We start from the raw sequence: 19,731 nt of genomic DNA on the forward strand, positions 1-19,731 counted from the left end.
GAAAAACAGGTGCTGGACCCGAGACTGGAAGGGAGGTGTTACCGACTGACCGCCGCCCGCGCCGGCACGTATAGGATGGGAGGGGCGGTTAGCGATGGTCACGCCTCACGAGACTTGTGATTACTCACGAGCTGGCCAAGTTGATATTCTGTGACCTTGTTTTAGGCTTAGGTAAGCCAGGGTATTTGGAAACCTTATCAATGTGTGGACGATTTGTCCCTAGATGATTGTATAGGAATAAGCGAATAGATGAGCATTGGCATGAAATACTCGTACACCGTCGCTACATTCTAGACGTGGAACAGGCTCATTAGCTTTCGGTGCTCCATATCCTCGTTACATTCAGTGATTTTTTCGTTACGAGCGCCATTAAAATGGGGTTCCAGGGAGTCAACTATCAATAGAAAAACACATTTCTAATGAATAGTGTTTGTCTATTTCATTTCAAACAGCCTGCGGCTACCTCGAACTGTTGCAATCACTTGACGGCTGTCCTAAAAACATATTCGAAACATTTTTATTTACATGTCGAACTCTCCGGTACCTACCCATACAGCTCCTGTGCAGAACAGATCGTTGAGCAGCCGTGTGTAACTGCTCTCAGAGGAAAGTCCAGCCAACTGCCTGGTGCAGCTGCTAATGGCCGTCAGAGACAGACCACAGAGTCCTGCCGCTGTCAGCCCCAGGTCCCCCGCGCCGTGTCACCGGTCAGTATCACCCCTGCCATCAAGTGGTCGTGCGCGCGACACGTTTTGGCCCTTTGTGACGTCATGGCGTGGCCGGACTGCTGTCATGTCTGTCAAAGGGCCATCAGAAGGGCCGCTGGCCTGTATGGAAAGGTTCAGTTTCATATGGCATGTCACTGATCAGATCATGGTGCATTTTGTGAATGGTGACTGGGTCGATTGCAGTTGCTGATGTGTTGCTGGTGAAGGGTATCCCGCGCCCCGTAGGGCTACCGGCGGACCCTACCACCCGTAGGGGGGGGGCCGTATCGGCCCCCCCCCTAAGATCTCGAAAAGTTACCGGCCGATTTTCAAAATTCAAACGGCGTTCGATAGCCCCACCCGGGAACTACCTTGTGACCAAATTTCATTGACCTAGGTCAAACCGATGACGTCACAGGTCAGGTCAAAGGTCAGATTTTCACCGTTCACAGGCAATTCAAGAAATGTGCTGTGAAAGCGAGTAAATTGGTAATTTATTGAAAACCATCGATGGTACATTGTTCGGCAAACACATACTTTGCTATCTGAGGTCACTGATACCAGGTCAGGTCACAGCGAGGTCAGGTCACCGGGGGTCACAATATGAATGTGTCGTGTGATACATGTTTTATGGTCCATTTTACATGACAAATGCGATTATGTGGGTTAGGCAGCCTTTGGGGCCAGCCTAGGTCACGTTTTTGTGAAGGTCAGGTCAAGGTCAGGTCAAATTAGGTCAAATTTCAAAGTTGATATTTTTGCATAAAATGGGTATCGATTCGATGCAGCTCGTCACGGGGAGTCTAATGGTGGTCTTCGTTTTGCTCTACGAGTTCTAGAATTGCCAATAATTGAGTTTAAAAATTTGACGTCATCATTTTTGAACAGTTTTTTCGCTATAACTTGGCCAAAAAACGAGGTATCGATCTGAAATTTGGTATGTAGATAGAAGACGGTATGCACTATCACATATATTCCGGTTTTTTTCGAAACTCAAAAAACTTTTTGGATTTTTTGGCAATATATCCAAAAAAATGCTTTTTTGATTTTTGGGTCAAAAATTTCAAAAATTCGAGATAGCAGTTTTGCAGCCCTGTCAATTCTACACCTTTTATGTCTTGATCATTTTTCTGTATCTTCAAAGCTGTAGTCCTGACAGGTCTTCTCGCGAAGGTCTTTTTTCGGTCGAAAATGACAGAACATGACGTCACTCTGACGTCATTTGTGGCCAACCTATCATAGCCTCTGGAGAAATTTTTGGTCACAATGTGTAAAATTGATGCCCGGAGGGGTCCTGAAAGTTTGGTGGCGATATCTCCAGCCGTTTAGGAGATATCGACCGAAAAGGACAGGGGGGCGTTTCGGCCCCCCCCCCCCTACGGGGCGCGGGGTATGACTATGCTATAGGTCATTAATTTTACGTGTGGTAATTGTTGAGTTAAATGTGACTAGAATAATGTTTTTAAGTGATGAACGTTTTCTTCGATCATTTCTTATCGGACATGGGACAGATGCAGGCAGAAGGCTAAAGCACCGCCAAAATTAAAGGCAATGCTTTCCCAGTGGAACACTTGCTCGAAAAACGAGTGGGGGCAATAGTGAGCCCTGTATAGGCCAGTCAGACAAGATGAATGATCTGATTCACAGGCCCGGCGTCAGGACCAGGAGATGGTCCAAATCAAATCGAAATTAACCTTCATGAGACCGGTGAAAGCTAACGAGCTCGCGTCGATTCCCGTTATAAGCCCTTATGGATTGGAAGTCATCCAACCATAAGTCATTCTCTTCAAATGTCCACCTCAATTTCGCAGTTTTTTATCGCCTCTACCACGAACAAAAAAAAATCTCTATCGCACGTGCCGCTACTAGGTCTGTCTAACTCTTATCGTTACCAGCAGCATTGAAATCGCACTCAGCGCGGGAAGTTCATAGCTGATCGTCATCTTCATCGTCATCATCGTCATCGTCATCGTCATCGTTGGCGGTGGTGGCGGCGGCGGCGGCGGCGGCGGTGGTAGCCCCGTCGTCGGCGGCGGCGGGCGCGTGCGTTCCGACCCGACAGGTATTGATTGTCGACGTCGACGCTACCGACGCCACCGACGGAGGTGGTCAGTGCTGCCGACGCGGCGGTTCGACGAGGCTCCGCGCGAGGGCCGGCGCCGGCGACGACAGGTGAGTAGGATCTGAGGCTGGATCTGGGACTGGATCTGGGACTGGATCTGAGACTGGATCTGGGACTGGATCTGAGACTGGATCTGGGACTGGATCTGAGACTGGATCTGGGACTGGATCTGGGGAGCTGGATCTGGGGAGCTGGATCTACAGTCAGGTGTGCTGGACCCAGAGAGCCAGTTTTGCTGGATCCATTGGGAGTCAAGTGTGTTGAATCTTGGACTGGATCTTCAGCCAGGTGTGTTGAGTCTCTAGAGTCAGGTGGCTGGATCAGGGAGCCGAGTGAGCTGGATCTGGGGGGGGGGGTGGATCTGGGTAGTCAGGCAGGTAGGATCTCGGCTGGATGCGGTAAGTCAGGTGTGTAGATCTGGGATGAATCTTAGGAGTCAGGTGGGTTGGATTAGGGGTTGGAGATGTGGTGTCAGGTGTGTTGGATCTTGATAGTAAGTTTGGATACAGATAGTCAGGTAGGTTGGATCTAGTTAGTTTCTTGTATTGAACCCAAGAATCCGGATGGGTCTGGAAATGGAATGAGTAAGTCAGGTGTACGACATTGGGGCTGGAGGCGGGCTGTTGAATGAGGTTGGTTTGCTTTGGGGCTTCAGCGGGGCCCCGCCTGGGCTCCACCTGAGCACTCACCACCTGGGCTTGATTGCTCAGGGGAGCTAATTCATCTCCAGAAATCAGGGAATCTCGATTTAGGTAATGGAGACTGAAGGACAAAAGATAGAGAACGACTGAAGATGGGTTGGGTGGTTAACGAGACTGACTAAGACGAATGGGAATGGGGTAGCGGTGTATGCTAATACTTGGTAACTATTTGACGGTCGAGAGCCATGGTGTATTTCAGGCTTCGTAAATGGCAGCTGTGCTACCATTCTCATGGGATCGTAAAGACGATACTCCAAAATGTCCCTAGATATTTGTGTTGATTGCTAGGTGAAATCGCTGCTTCACTGGCATCCGAACTGCACAAAGAACGTATTGATAGCGGATAGATATCACCATTCACCATAGCATTGATGCGACGAGACCAGTCGCAAAATTATCAGACTGTCGTCATCTGGTCACTATTACCTGTCAACCTATGCAGACCAAGTTCCAGTAGCGTACCGAAAACCAATTTCACCGAATGATTACATCCAATTTTCACCGATAGTCGAGAACCAATATCTCCAAACCAAATCAGACCCCCAATTTCACCCAACTTCCTGAACTGATAGTAGAATACCGGCCTTCACGCCGCCGTTAACATATTTCTCCCTCGGGTACCTCTCTCTCTGTAGCTAGCTGGGGAGTCTGGTCGGCTCGGTTGGCCTCGGGATCTCACCTCGTTAGGTATCTCATTATTTCTCTCCGCCGGCAGTCACCGCGCTGCGGACACGGACTGACCGCTCGGCAGCTGCCGGGGTATTTTTGGAGGGTGTAGGCGACTGCTGATCGCTGCAGTAAAACACGCCGCACGTGTGGCAGGTGTTGATAGAGATTGGTGCTGCGGCTAACAATACGTTACAGCATGAGTGGGGTGTAGTTATTGAACACAGATATTGCTCACAAGTCCCAACGTGTGGAAATTTATACGAGAGGACCGAGAGGAAGGAGCTGACGAGTAAGCGAGAGTAAAATAAAAGAGGGATAAGTAATGAAGTAAGGGAAGGGAAGAATATGTAAAGTGCTAAAATCTTACAGAACTGGCAAACAAAGTAAGGAAAATATTGAAATACGGTAAGCAAAAGGGAAAATAAGGAAGAAAATAAGGCAATGAAACGCTTTCAAAAATTACTTTGAAGGCTGAAGCTAGTTACTGCTGCTCACGGGAGAATACCTACCGGCACAATACCAAACATTGCCGTCATTACGTGAGCTCTGGGCAGCTCTATTATTACGTTCGGTGTTTTTTTATTCACTCTGATCACTCGCGCTCGGGTGCAGAGAGCGGGGCAGCAGCAGAGACCCGAAGGCGCGCCGGGCAGGTGCTACATCGAGTCTATTGTCCGAGACCAGCCGCCGCTGCGTCCGGCGGCGCGGGGGGGGGGGGGGGGCAGGTGGGCCTGATGAGGGGGGGTCATTAGTGAGAGGGGCAGCTGCGGCAACTATCTGCAGATCACAAGTACGCCGGGCAGAGCGGAGGTCGGCAGAGTAATTTGCCTGCAAAAGGCTCACTTCCTCGCAGCAGCACACGCTGAATATTACCAGCGTGTGGCGCTGTAATTTGTTCAGCCTTTTGCACGCGCGGAAAGAAATTTGAGACAGCTGCCTTTGTGCAAGTTTACAGACTGACTTTTGTTAGCTGTCAATGCAGATTTTGGTGAGGGTAAATAGCTCTAATAGCTCTAATTTTGGCCGGGTAAAAGTTCTGGATCATCATAGATGTTCAAACTCGTTTTCTAAAAGGAACTAACTAAACTGGAACTGGAAATAGATTCAACGAAACCATTTCCAACGAAGCAGTTCAATTAAATCAACAATTGCACAAGTTAGTAGGTTTCTCTTCCCCCCCCTCTCTCTCTCTCTCTCTCTCTCTCTCTCTCTCTCGCTCTCGCTCTCGCTCTCGCTCTCGCTCTCTCTCTCTCTCTCTCTCTCTCTCTCTCTCTCTCTCTCTCTCTCTCTCTCTCTCTCTCTCTCTCTCTCTCTCTCTCTCTCTCTCTCTCTCTCTCTCTCTCTCTCTCTCGCCCTTTTCTCCACGAATATGACATTTGAGAATTAACCTTGATCCACCATAATTTCACGGTCTTCGGTAGATTCCCGACACCAAACTGCAGTTTAACGCGTCAACGAGGCTCATCGGCCCCCCTCTGACGTCATCAGCGTGACGTCAGAGGCGGACAGTCGCCGTCTGAATAATGTCGCTGTGACGTGCGGTTCAATCGTTCCCGGAACGCTTCTCACACGTTCGAACCGACATGTCGGTGGATGAGGTGATGCACCGCTACGTCATTTTCACATTCCTTTTCCGATAAAAGTACCATACTGCTTGCTTCAAATAATCAGGCGCACCTACCTAAATGATAAACGAAGAGTCAATTGAATGCAAACACGGCTACATTTCTTGGGTGCTTCTGGGATTGGTGCGGCTAGCTTGTTTCAGGACTGAGAAGCGTTATTTAAGCTTTTGGGTCTCATTTTACAAGGACACTACATTTCAGAGGGCCTACAGTTTACACTGCACTGAGATCTGTTGCAGGTCTTCAAACCGATTCCAGAGGGCCTTCAATCCGCATGAGGTCGCTCGTCAACGTGCAATAGTCTGGCCAGAACCCCTATATGCATTACTGTAGTCTTTTCGTGCCTAGATATATCTTTACCGGCAAAATCATCACTTATTCAGCACCCACGGGCCACATACAATACATTTTGGTACCGTAGCGAAATGCTCTCACCACTTTGGTACACATGATGAATGGCATTGGCAATTGGCAATTAGCTAATGGCATATGAATTGTTTTCTGGTAAAAAAGATCCGCTATTACTTGCCGACGAGCGTATGCATGGTATTGAGGTAATGAGCTATTTTTGACATAATTAATGTTTATTTTGCTTCCTGTCCGAAAGCTTTTGTCTCATAGCTGTATAGATCAGGCCCATGTCACTCCACTTTTGATGACATCATAAGGGGGCCTCAGGACAATAATGGCGCGGTGCGCCACAATCGCTTCCAAGCTACTTGCCAACAGCTGCCATTTTTGAAAAATATTATTTTGAAATAAAGTTACAAATAATAAAAATATTGTAATAAAGTTGTTTATTAAATCGATACCTTATCTAAAATCTTATTGGAAAATGATTTATTCATAGTAAAAATATAAGCTCGATGCGTTTTTACGTTGCTTTCCTGCTACTGCAGAGGGTTTTTAAATCGTCTATATCTTCAAAACCGGCCATTTCTTAGCATATTGCTGCTCTTTTTTGTCGCTAGAAAATTAGTTGAGCTTTCCATTGACATCAATGGTTGAGCGGTATATGTAGAATGCCATCAATAATCTTGAAATAAAATTAGTCATTTTTACGTTGTAAAGGAATGGAGTTATACCCTTTGCGAGCATCAGGGGTGACGTCATTCAGGAGGATCTTGATTGGTCGGCGGGGGAGTGACTGTACTTTCTATAGATGGCCTTGGTATAGATGGTCTTTTAGTTGCACAATCGCTTCTATGGCAAAGACATTTTGGGAAATCCTTCTTTCCAGCTTTTTTATCTCACCATCAGGCATCTACTATGCGGGTTAGCGAGGCTCGCGAGGAGACGCAACAACTTTAGAGATGTGGCTATGGTCGCTTGTAAATGCTGTGTTTATAAGTACTGATATATAAAGTTAAGATCGTAACATTTATAACCCGAAATCTAGAGGTTTGTCTTCATGGAGAATGTTTTCTTTTTAAATCTTGTATGTTTTCATTCCTCTAGTCATCTGCTCCAAATCTCGATTTGTTCTTATAATTGATAAATCATTCGCTCATTTATCAGGTAAGGCAGAGTTTGTTTTATTATCTCTGTTTCAGTGTGTTGTATGTATTGCATATGGTCCTCGGTTTTTTCATTTTTTACTATGATTCCCACGGCAAAGGTTGAATCTACAGCGCCAGACAGATAGAGCCCTTGTGTATCCGGTATATTATCGTGTCTGGATTTTTGGCGGGAGCCGGAGGCAGGTGCTCAGTTCCCGCCAACCGCTCGGCGTGCCGGGCTCGGCGCGTGCTCGGGGGAGGGGAGGGGAGGGGAGGGAGGGCACGTGCCGTTGGGGAGGGGCGGTGAGTAATCGCTGAAAGGGCGAGGTGCGGAAAGATCTAAACAGACTGGCACACAAATCGATTGTAATTAAGCCCAACATACGAACTGATGATAGTTGAGCTTCGCACTGATTGGACCTATTTATCTCACAGTGCACAGATATATCTCAGTTAAATGGTGTTTAGAATGTCTTTCTTTGAAAGGCAGAAAAAACGACCACTTTTAAATCTAGTATACAAATTCAAGTTTCAAAAAAAAAGTACAGTCCCACAGGAAAAGGCATGGACGGTGGAGATGTCACATAGATGAGAAGGAACACTCGAGACAGGGATACAGTGGCCTAGAGGGTTCGTAGGGATTGACAGCATGGAGACAGTAAAGGTTTCGCTGGAAGGGACAGAAGCGGATGGGAAACGAACAACCATAACATGCAATTATAGACGGGGGAGACGGCCTCGAATGAGAACGGACACTGGCCAACTTTTAAAGAAAGTAGTTACTTACATATAGCCGAACTGGACAGCTGAAGTTGACGGACAGTGAATGAATAGCGAAGAGCAGCGACGGGCAGAAACTGACAGACAGAGAAAGACAGTGACGGGTGGAAAGGACGGTAAGGACGGGACAGATGTCTTTTCCGTTGGGAACTGATAGGACGGTCAGTTGTCAGGATGGACACTGGACAGTATGGTCGGACTGACAGGATAAGTGGGGCGGAAGAGGCGGGGCGGGGCTCAGACTGGGCGGACCCCGGGCGGGACCCGGGTAGGCTGAGCAGGGACAGCCGGGGCGGGGACGGGCGCGGCGGCGGGGACGGGGGCGGCAGCGGCAGCAGAGGGACAGGTGAGGCCACGGTTCACTGCCCGCGGCACTGGCTCAGCGGATACGGGTGCTGCCGGTGTACCGGTCGACCGCCGCCCTACCAGCTGCTCGGTCACAGAGCGGGAGAGGGCCGGCAGTCGGTCGAGCGGCGTCACTGGCGGCTGACCGCTGCGACTGTGAGACTGTGGACTGTGAGTGGGACTGCCGAGCAGTGTCACAGGAACTACCCGCTGTGACTGTGAGACTGTGACTGTGGGACTGTGAGTGCCACTAAGGCTTACTGTGGCTGTGGACTGTGGCTTCAAGTGCGACTGTGTGTGTCACTGGACTGGACTGGACTGTCACTGGACTGTGGCTCTGAGTGTCACTGGCCTCTAACTGTGACTGAGTGGCATCCGAGTGTTGTGGCAATTATTGAGCCTCGAGAGATATCCGGCTTCTTGCTCGAGTTTTGACGAGCTTGTTATCCCCAGGCTGCCTCTAAGACGGGAGTGATTGTGACTAAGCCGACGCGGCTTTCAGCTGTGTCGGGCTGTGACGTCGCTATCCGTGACGTCACCTGTATTGACTGAGTGACGTCAGTGGTGGGCTCGGTCCTCCTCTCACTATGAGGCACAGGGTATGGCTGGAGGTTAACCCCGGCTCCCCCTCACCGCAGGAGGAGACTCCAGTGCGGGCCATCGCTGCTGTGTACCCGGCCGCCGCTCCGCTCCAAGAGGAAGACTACTCACGAGCTACATCTCCTCTCGCGGTACCCGCGCCGTCCTCCGCGCCATGTGAGCGCCTCCAGTCCTCACAGAGTCCTCCCAGCATCTCTCAAACCGTCCTCCGAGCTCCCAACTCCTCTACAATGGCGCTGCCTCCTCTGGCGCCGCTCTCTCCACTCCCTGCAGCCACTGATGACGACGGAGGGGATCTCACCAGTCTGAACTGGTTACAGAACCTGAACCTGGCTCCCCTGTCCACCCCGCCCACCCCTCCGGCCTCCCCGCCGGCAGACTCGGCGAGGGAACGGAAAAAGAAGAAGGCGGATGTCGAGCTGCCCAACATCAACTACAAACAGTGTTGCGTGAAGCCACCTTACTCCTACGCTACGCTTATCATTATGGCGATGGAGGAAAATAAGAATAAAATGACTTTGGCAAGTATCTACAAGTGGATTAAGGAGAATTTCGTCTACTACAAGTCGGCAGATCCCAGTTGGCAGGTGAGTTCAGAGAGTGTGTGAGATGTGAGTTAGTGAGTGAGATGGACTTAGTGCTTGTGAGTTGAATGAGTTGGAGGGAGTGAGGTGCATGGGTGAGTGGCGTGAGTGGGCTGTGTCTGGAGAGTCTGGAACTTGTATGTTTGGGAGCTGTTCTGGAATGGAATTGATTCTGATGCAACGAATTCCGTAGCTAAAGCGACAATCTTAAACAGTATCCATCTTACTATTTGAATCAAGTTACGTGACCCTTAATGTGCATGTCATACCAATATCAGAGAAAGTTGCAAAGTTGCCCTTAACCCGCGCCCCGTAGGGGGGGGGGCCGAAACGGCCCCCCCTGTCCTTTTCCGTCGATATCTCCTAAACGGCTAAAGATATCGCCACCAAACTTTCAGGACCCCTCCGGGCATCAATTTTACACATTGTGACAAAAAAAAATTTTAGAGGCTATAATAGGTTGGCCACAAATGACGTCAGAATGACGTCATGTTCTGCCATTTTCGACCGAAAAAAGACCTTCGCGAGAAGAGCTGTCAGGCCTACAGCTTTGAAGATACAGAAAAATGATCGAGGCATACAAGGTGTAGAATTGACAGGGCTACAAAACTACTATCTCGGATTTTTTAAATTTTTGAGTTTTGACCCCAAAAGTCAAAAATGCGATTTTTTGGATATATTAGCCAAAAAATCCAAAAAGTTTTTTGAGTTTCGAAAAACCGGAATATATGTGATAGTACCCACTGTCTTCTATCTACATACCAAATTTCAGATCGATATCTCGTTTTTTGGCCAAGTTATAGCGAAAAAAAAACTGTTCAAAAATGATGACGTCAAATTTTCAAACTCATTTTTTGGCAATTCTAGACCACGTAGGGCAAAACAAAGACCACCATTGGACTCCCCGTGACGAGCTGCATCGAATCGATACCCATTTTATGCAAAAATATCAACTTTGAAATTTGACCTAATATGACCTGACCTTGACCTGACCTTCACCAAAACGTGACCTAAGCTGGCCCCAAAGGCTGCCTGACCCACATAATCGCATTTGTCATGTAAAATGGACCATAAAACATGTATCACATGACACTTCCATATTGTGACCCCCAGTGACCTGACCTCTGTGACCTGACCTGATATCAGTGACCTCAGATAGCGAAGTATGTGTTTGACGAACAATTTACCATCAATGGTTTTCAATAACGTACAAATTTACTCGATTTCACAACACATTTCTTGAAATGCCTGTGAACGGTGAAAATCCGACCTTTGACCTGACCTGTGACGTCATCGGTTTGACCTAGGTCAATGAAATTTGGTCACAAGGTAGTTCCCGGATGGGGCCATCGAACGCCGTTTGAATTTTGAAAATCGGCCGGTAAATTTTTGAGATCTTAGGGGGGCCGAAACGGCCCCCCCCCTACGGGTGGTAGGGTCCGCCGGTAGCCCTACGGGGCGCGGGTTAATGTGCATGTCATACCAATATCAGAGAAAGTAATATAACCGACCCGTATCAATGTCCATTTGCTCATAGACTTTAAGTTCCATAAATCATAACTTAACCTCATGCAGATTGCAGACTTCTTATCTACGCATGTTCATACATCAAACTAATGCACCATTATTCTACGCAGTCAATCCAACTGGCGAAAGCACCACTTGGCCAGAGCTTATGGGACTTCCTCTAGCAAGAAGTGAACTCTGTTAATGGAGTCAGCAATGTGCAAATTATGAAAGCTTTCAGCGCGATTGACTTGAACGGAAGCCGGAGAGGTTTTTAGATTGAAGTTCCTTTTAATGGGATCGCAAAGGCAGACCGATATGCGTTTCGCTAAGAGCATGTCTCTGGAAGCTGAATAACCTCCGATATTAAATCACAAACTGGTTAGGCGACTTGGCGACGTGGCATAGCCGACGAGTTGCCAGAAATGTAAAGAGCGGCAGTCTCTCTCGAAGTTTCGCATATAAAAGAATCATTCGATATTTGTGCTTTGAGAGGCTGGGATAGTTTTGAAATTAAAACAATCGGAGCCGATTGTCCAACCTCATCTCAAGAACGTCGGCTGTATTTAGCCCTTTGGGCTTCATTGTCCATTCTCAGTCTCACTGTCTATTCAATGTCCAGTCTCAATGTTTTCCCCTCTGGTTTCCGTCCGAGATCGCTCTTTTACCCCGTCCGTCGCCTGGCCTCTGCATCGCCGGCAGCGGCGACTTGCTGCGCATATCGGCCCGGCCGCTCCACCGCCTACCTGCCATCGATCCGGGCGTCCGGCGCACTGGATCGGGCCTTTCAGAGCCCTCTCCTTACCCCCTCCCCACCTACCTGCCCCCTCCCCACCCCCGCCCGGGAGCGATCCAATGACCCGGCCGCTCAAAGGAACCACCAGTCTCGGGAGTGCGGCGCACGGCCGCTCACCGCGCCGGTCCAACGGATGGCGTGCGGAGCGCACTGAATGACGCTTTATGCGGCTCGCTCCCCCGGGACGGGGAGGGGGAGGGGAGGGACACGCTTATGGCATTCGGTGCAGTGGATAGGCCGGACACGTGATGCGCATTAGAGGCGAGCGAGCGTGGATTATGCCTGATGATGCTTAAGCAGCTATGTTTAGAACAAAACTAGCGAGCTTCGGTGTTGTGCCACGCTTATGCGTAGATCTACTGTCTTATTTTACTATAAACAGGTAAATAGGCATTTGAAAGTTGTATGCCTTACATGCCAATCTAAGAACGTTATTATGAACTGGTTTATTTTGCGCCGTTACTGGCTAGTGGTTATCAGTTTTTCGAGGTTGTCGTGCTTCATGTCACCTTGCGGCTTGCGTGAACTGTTGAAAGTAACTGCCAGAATTGCATGACTTTTGCATGTACCCCGACGATTTATTTTCCCTAGTCGCTCTACAAAAAAAAAATGATTAATAATTATTTAAAGCGCAATTAAACGCTATTTCTCACGAACTCAAGTCCCAGCTATGTGTATTCCGGAAATTTTGTGATTTTCTAAGCCCCTCCGCATGGTGCAATCACACGCTCATGCACGTGAACAGACATATAGCACTTTGCAGCTCGGTCGTAGCCAAGCCGGTACATATGTAACGACGTACATAAAACCCCGTACACCCGCGCACGTAGCGCATGGGACATTTTTGTTCAGCAGTAAATATAACTACCGGTGGGTCGGATGGATCGATTGTCATAAAGCTTGCTGGTAAAAATACGCCAATTGGCCTTCCAGCTGCTGTTGGTCACTGGGGAAAGACGCGTAAATAACAGAATGCGTAATAATGCCAACAGTTTACATGATTCTTGGTAAAGAAACTGCAAATGATTACTGAAGAAGGATGTCTATTTGTTTTAAAAACATCAAATCTGACTAACGCACTTATCTCTTATTGATTCAGAGCGCGGTATACTTAAATAGAAACGACGTGTTTCCAGGACAGTGCAATTGTATAAACTTACCCAGCGATATTTTTGTGGGAAACCTACCCCACGGATGGCTAATATTAATAACGCGGCGCATGTTTTCGCCAACTGATCCCTCCCACGCCGGGAAATGGATCGGGCATTCAGCCGAGCGTAAAACACGGATTGTGGGTGCTACCCGAGCCGGCAGGAGGGGGAAGGCTGGCACCGCCATACAGAGGGAAGGGACGGGGTGTAATGCGGCGGGAATACGAGACACAGACATGTCGTATCGAGTTCCCAGGGAAACAATAAGATTTGTATTGTTTTCTTCAATTGAGAGACCTGGCGGATGAACAGGAGTAAGCCAGATATGTCTTGCTACCTTCATAGAAAAGAGGCATTGGAAATGCCTGACAGGCCTGTCAAGTCAGTCTACAGCGTCGCCATTGTTAAAAAGTTCAATATACGAGTACCACTGACTGGCGCGTGTGCCGTTGCCCAATCAGTTCGATTCCTAAGTATTATCTAAAAACTAGCTATTGGGACGTGACATTCTTCCCTGTGTGTTCGTAGAAGTGTCTGATTTGTCCGGTGATAACCAGTTCACTATATACAGAGCACAGGCTGCTGTGGACGGGAAATGAAAAGGCCTAATGTGGCGTGAAGGGAAATAAATCTCCTACTCTGAACGATCATTGACCCCTGTCCAACTGCAGATCGCGGTGTTCCGGTGAACAGTCTCGTGCAGTGTAGCTCCGACAGTACTTGTTACAGAGGCTCTAGAAGTGCAATGCAATTCTTACAGAGTACTAAGGCTGATTACTTATGCTTGTCCGGTGATTGACAGGAGAGAGAGAGAGAGAGAGAGAGAGAGAGAGAGAGAGAGAGAGAGAGAGAGAGAGAGAGAGAGAGAGAGAGAGAGAGAGAGAGAGAGAGAAAGAAAGAAAGAAAGAAAGAAAGAAAGAAAGAAAGAAAGAAAGAAAGAAAGAAAGAAAGAAAGACAGAAAGAAAGAAAGAAAGAAAGAAAGAAAGAGAGGAAGAGAGAAAGAAAGGGATAGAGAAAGGAAACATATAGCGAAAGAAACAGAGAAAGGAAACATATGGCGAAAGAAATAGAGAAAGGAAAACACGAAGATAAACAGAAACAACAACAGGATAGAAAGAGAAAGGGAAAGGAAGAGGGAGAAGGAGTCTTCGGAATACACAAATGATTGTGAAATCCCCTGGATATTGTACATACACTCTCACGTTGTACTCAGAGTAAACCAACTTCAGTATCTGAACATAACCTGTGTCCCATGTTCAGCAATTGCACAGCCGTGCAAGTTCCGTTACAGCGCCGGACCCCCGGTACCCATGTCCGGCCCTGTACCTACGGGCGCCCACCGGTCGATACCGGCTACTGCTCACCCCCCCCCCTAATTGGTGACGCTGGACAGACGCCCCCTGACCCCCCTGAACCCGGGGGGGGGGGGGCAGGGACGGACGACTGCTGTGCCGTGACCCAGTTGCTCGCAGACATTCCTTACAGCGTCCAGTGAAAAATAGGTGCTGGAACGGGGTCAGTTATCGGTAAGGGAATGTGCCCCAGGGAAAAAGCATAGGTAAAAGCAGAAAATATTCAGGGCAAGACACTGGAACTTAAAGGGACCCTCCCACCTTCAAAAAAGTTAATGAATTGGCATGAAAGTGATGTCGCTCGGTTCAGAAAGAGCAAAAACGAATATCTACCAAATTTCATCGAAAAATATTCACCGGATTTCAAGATATTAGACTTTTACTTTTGTTTACTTTTTGGGATCTCCGCTGTTCCTAGCGACTTTATTTGAAAGTGCGGCATTTGTTGCGCGCAAAGCAGCATATACCACCGCGTGCTACAAAACGTTTTAGTCAAACATTTAACGGACGTTCGAAAGCCTGATGACGTCATCAGATTCCCGTAATGGTTAAGAGATAGGGACCACGCTGGTCCCACCCTGCAAGTAAAGGGAAGAAATTTCTTGAACACCATAAAGCTGCGGGGGTTGCGACCAGGATAAATGGTGGTTTCTGAGCCTGGCCGCAAACTTGGCTATCTCAACTCAAAACTAATGTTAAGGTGGGAGGGTCCCTTTAACAGATGAGGTAACAGAATGAAGTACGAGTAGGCAGTGTATTAGCCGCTGACATAAGTGACAAGGAAACGATTTAAGCTCGTCTTGTTTTAACATCCCGGCTTTATCAATTATAAATAGTTGTGCTGAATTTTTTAAAGAATCCTAGCCTGGATAAACAGTGCCCGTAAAAATGATACACCAATTACCGATGGCAGTTTAATTGCATTTGGTATATGTCATTAGTTTCGGAACTTCCATACGTTCGAAAAAATAAACTTAAAAAAATTGTGCAGCTCCGCTTTATGCGTCCTACGCCAGCCCAAACGCGTCCTGTCTAACAGACTCGTCCCTATCACCATTCCTTATCAGGGGCGCACCAATGACAGTGGCCGTAATTGTGACATCCGCGGCGCATTCGTCACCACTGATTGGAGCATACGTCATTTCTGTCGCCGTAACGATGTCGGCTGCCGTCCCGGCCTGATGCATTGGCCGACAGAATCAAACGGTCTGCACTTCCATTGGTTGCCGCTCTGATTCTGTGACGTCATGGGAAATAATCGCCTACGGGCTGCGGCCGCAAATAGAATGATGGGTTGTTCAGTCTGGCATGTAGTTTCTGCTATGGTGAATGCTATTCGGTTTTATTATGAAATGTTCAGGCTTATACAACCGCAAAAAAAGACACACCAAATTTTGCAAGTCATGGATAAAAGGTGGCAATATTTATCGAAGGAAGTCATTTTCTATGGATCGATTAGCAATGAACGGTGACCACTGACCAGCCTTATTTCCACCCAGGACAGGGTTGTGTTTCTAAAATAGGTACGTCTTTTTTGAGATTGTAAGAAAGGCAGCCGATATGTATCTCAACAAGTCTTCATTTTCCCATGCCACTTACTTCAGCAGTGTCTAGTGAAATAAAAATCACACCACCTCAGCCATTCGCCGGCCATTTGAGTTCCATTGCAGGACCGTGTCGTTATCACAATGGCCGTTCATGTAATATAGGCCGTCACGGCCTGGCCGGCCCCAGGTCCCCAGTCTAATTCCGCTCCCGTCCATACATATTCAGTCTTATCGCCGACCATCAATTCACGGCGAGGTCTGGGCCAGGGGCATATATCGCCCCAACCATTGTGGGGCTAAGAGCTGCATGGGTGGAAATAAAGCCCAAGACAGTGGAACTAGGGGTGACGGGCTCAGCCCCGGCGACTCACTAGGGTGCCTGCCCAGACCAATGTCTCCCCCTAATTCCTATCATCCTTCCGGCTCTGCAATGGTCTTGTCGACCGAAAGGGCCTAACCCAACAAAACAAAACAAACAAACAAACAAACAAAAACTAGGGGTGGAAATATCACTAGTTACGTAAAGGGGCAAGAGATTAGGGAACACTGGGTGAATACAACGTTCTACTTCGTGGGGGTTACCACACAAACCCTCTTGATCTGCATTAGTTTCCCCGAAATCGTACGCATAACGTTTTCAAAACTTCATTCAAATGAAGGCCTTATTCTCGACAAAGCTCTCACTCTCGCTCTGCACACCTCTCCATTTGCACCCCCTCTGGCGTCTCTGAACCCATGCGGGACTCACACCCATCTCTCCTCGACTGACAGGTCAACCCCGTGACCGGCGACACGTGGCGATCGAGGTCAGACACGGACTAATTGGCGGCTCGGCGGTCGAATGTTCCGGTCACCGCTCCCTGGGGCAGGGTCGCTGGAAAAGGCAGACGTTGTAGCGGTGAAAATGGCTGAAAATGACTCAACGGAGCAGTCGGTGGGACCGCAATGGCCAGTCTGAGCTTCATGATGGCTGATTGGATTGGAAAGTTCATCTTCATGAGATTGAATTTTAAGGCCATCGTGTAATTAAGGTGATTCTGGTCTTTCTATTTCATTGAATGATTAGAAACTGTTGGGGTTATTCTAGTGCTGGCATCACCTTTCAATATAATTAAATCTTTGCAATAGAAGTCAACGAGCAATTGCATCCAAAGCTCCGATGGCCTTCATCTCGAAGCTTTTGTTACACGCAGAGCGGATACAGTAGGTACCACCCGAGAGGTATCGCGAGGCGAGAGCTCTTCCGAACGATCCAGTGTGTGTGCCGTGTATGCACGTGGCTCATGCGGTGCACGTGTATGTCGTCATCACACGTGTCACGGTTTTACTGACCACATGCCGTGCGAGGCGGCGTTCCACAGAATGTCGTGCCGTTTTCACGATATGTCGCACATCCTCCACTTTTGTCACGCAACCAGCTGATAGGAGGCCGCAGTCCGGGGCTCTGCATTTTTGATGCGTCTCAGCCAGGTCTAATGACGCGGCAGTTACAGTCAGTTCGATCCAGTGACGTGTCAGCTTCAGAGGGCAACAGATATGAGTGATGGATGTATTGCATTGCGGGCCTGATGCAAGTGGCTCGGGTCCATAAATAGAGCGAGTTAACTCTCAAGGATTTTGCACGGAAGTTGCGGATAAAGAAATGCAAAGCCGACCGGCAGGTTATTCATTCATTCAACACAAGCTCGTTATTCATGTGTGCGGGATTAGCTCGACTTTCTTGAGATCAAACAAATCACAAGTTCGTGAGGACTGAAATTAAGCTTGTCAGTCCGTAGGTCCCAAAGCTCGCGTTGTTATAGACGTTGCCTGCGATGTGTTAGATAGGCTGTACCGCTTAGCATCAGTGACTGCGGTGCAGTATAACTTGCAGTGGCCAGTGAGTGACATCAACGGAGGAGTCTCTGGCCTACGCTGGGATAGAGCTAACCTTCTTTACCGACATGTAGGCAGTGGCGTACGCACATACAGGACATTCCGTGCATGCCCTGTCCCTTTGGCTCATCGTCCCCGGCGCCCTCAGTGACTGGCGCCCCTCTGTCCAGTGTTGGCGCTCCTCCAGTCGATAGCGGCGCGCTTCTAGTTGATGGCGAAGCCCCTCTGTGCAGTATTGGCGCTCCTCTGGTGATAGTGGCGCCCTCCTAGACGATATGGTGGGCCGGTGGCGCCCCTTTGTCCAGTATTGGCGCCCCTCCAATCGATAGCGTCGCGCTCCTAGATGATGGTGGGTGGCGCCCCTCTGTCCAGTATGTCAGTTATGTTCGTTCCGCACGTGTACGAACATAACTGACACATTCAAGTTTCAGATATGTGGCGCCCTCCTTGTTGTTGGCGCCCTCCTTGATTGGCGCCCTCTCGTCCAATGCCCTGGTCCTTCGCAAATTCCTGGGTACGCCACTGCATGTAGGTATGTGCAACGTGCAGTGAGACTGAGGTGGGAAATGCAGTGATGATTGCACATCACGACACGCCTCGTAAAAATTAGGGCGTTACATTCTCGAGGAGAGGAGGATGAGTGGCTGATCGTGTTCTCATTTTACGGTCTTTATGTCAGGAGCATAATCTGAATAGCCTCGGAAGATTAAATAGTTCAGCCCCTGTTCAGGCACCATCCTTCTACAGAGCAAAGGATCTGTTGACTTTCGAAGATGACATTAGGTCCTATTTCTTTGACTACTGTGTTTAGCAAACTCTGCCACTTTGTCTCTAAGAAGCAGCACACAATGGGCTTGGTTCAGCAAAGCACGTTCTTGCTACTTCCCGCCTTGATCGCGTTCCCAGTTGCAAAACAGAAACCTACCAGGTTAACCGCTGCACCCGAGGAGCACTCTGGGGTTTCTCACTGAACGCTGATTGGCCAGCGCCGAGAATAGCTCGGCCAATCAACGACTCCTACTCTTATGACGTGCCGAGCGCGTAGAAAGCCACGGCCGCGCGGCCAAATGGCCCGGACACGACTGGTGAGTGGGCTTCAATAAATCAGAGGCAGAGCCAGTGTCCCTCTGCTGCAAATGGACCTTTGGCGACATGGCGCCGACACGCGAGAGCCAGGGGCGCGCCCAGGGGTCCTGAGAAGGAGGCCAGGGGGCGACTCAACTGACTCAGTCTTGCCTGTGATAAGCTCAGAGTGGTCATGTGAGCTGGACTCACTCAGGCCGGACGTTCTCGAGTGTCTTTTGATGGCTGGGTCATGTGGCTCCAATGAGCGCGTCTCCCCCAGTGTGTCTCCTAGGTACGCCCCTGCGTCTTCCCCTATAGGCGTGTCTTCTGAGCGCGCCACTACGCCTAGTGGTGTCTCCTAAGCGCGCCCCTGTGCCCCCAGGTATGCCTGCTGGCCGCGCCCCTGCGGCCACTGGCATGTCCAGCTCGGCTGGTATCGACCTAGCTGGCGAGAGCCGGCCGTCCTCCCCCTCTCTGTCCCTCTCCCTCCCTCTCCCCCTCTACCCGACTCGCCCCCCCCCCCCCACCTGTCCAGCGTTATCCTGTTCTGACTACCTGTCTGCGCAGAGTATCGTCTACCTCAGCACACTCTGATGGATAACATGGCTCTCCACTCCCTAACAGCTTACTAATGCCGCACCTACAAACACTTAGCCTCTGGGTGGAAACGTTGAGTGAATCTGTCCTTACTTCCGAGTCCGGCAATCCTCAACATTTCTGCTATTCTGGCTAATGTGCCAGGCTGTTCTGCTTTGTTTATCTACACACAGATTCCTTTTACCATTACCAGTACGTAGTTGTTTTTA

The 19,731-nt window shown here is 48.9% G+C and overlaps 1 protein-coding gene across 1 annotated transcript in view; it reads left to right on the forward strand.

Annotated features, from left to right (window-relative positions):
- Window positions 1-2,824: 2,824 nt before the first annotated feature.
- Window positions 2,825-19,731, forward strand: part of LOC122387249 (forkhead box protein J1-A-like) — a 23,587-nt gene continuing 6,680 nt past the window's right edge. The window contains exons 1-2 of the mRNA XM_043377305.1: window positions 2,825-2,879; window positions 9,087-9,635. Coding sequence (XP_043233240.1) covers window positions 9,279-9,635 — 357 coding nt within the window. The 5' untranslated portion in view covers window positions 2,825-2,879; window positions 9,087-9,278. The remainder of the gene's footprint in view (window positions 2,880-9,086; window positions 9,636-19,731) is intronic.

The sequence above is a fragment of the Amphibalanus amphitrite genome, unplaced genomic scaffold (assembly GCF_019059575.1).
Source record: "Amphibalanus amphitrite isolate SeventyFive unplaced genomic scaffold, NRLGWU_Aamphi_draft 000278F_arrow, whole genome shotgun sequence".
Lineage (NCBI taxonomy): Eukaryota > Metazoa > Arthropoda > Thecostraca > Balanomorpha > Balanidae > Amphibalanus > Amphibalanus amphitrite.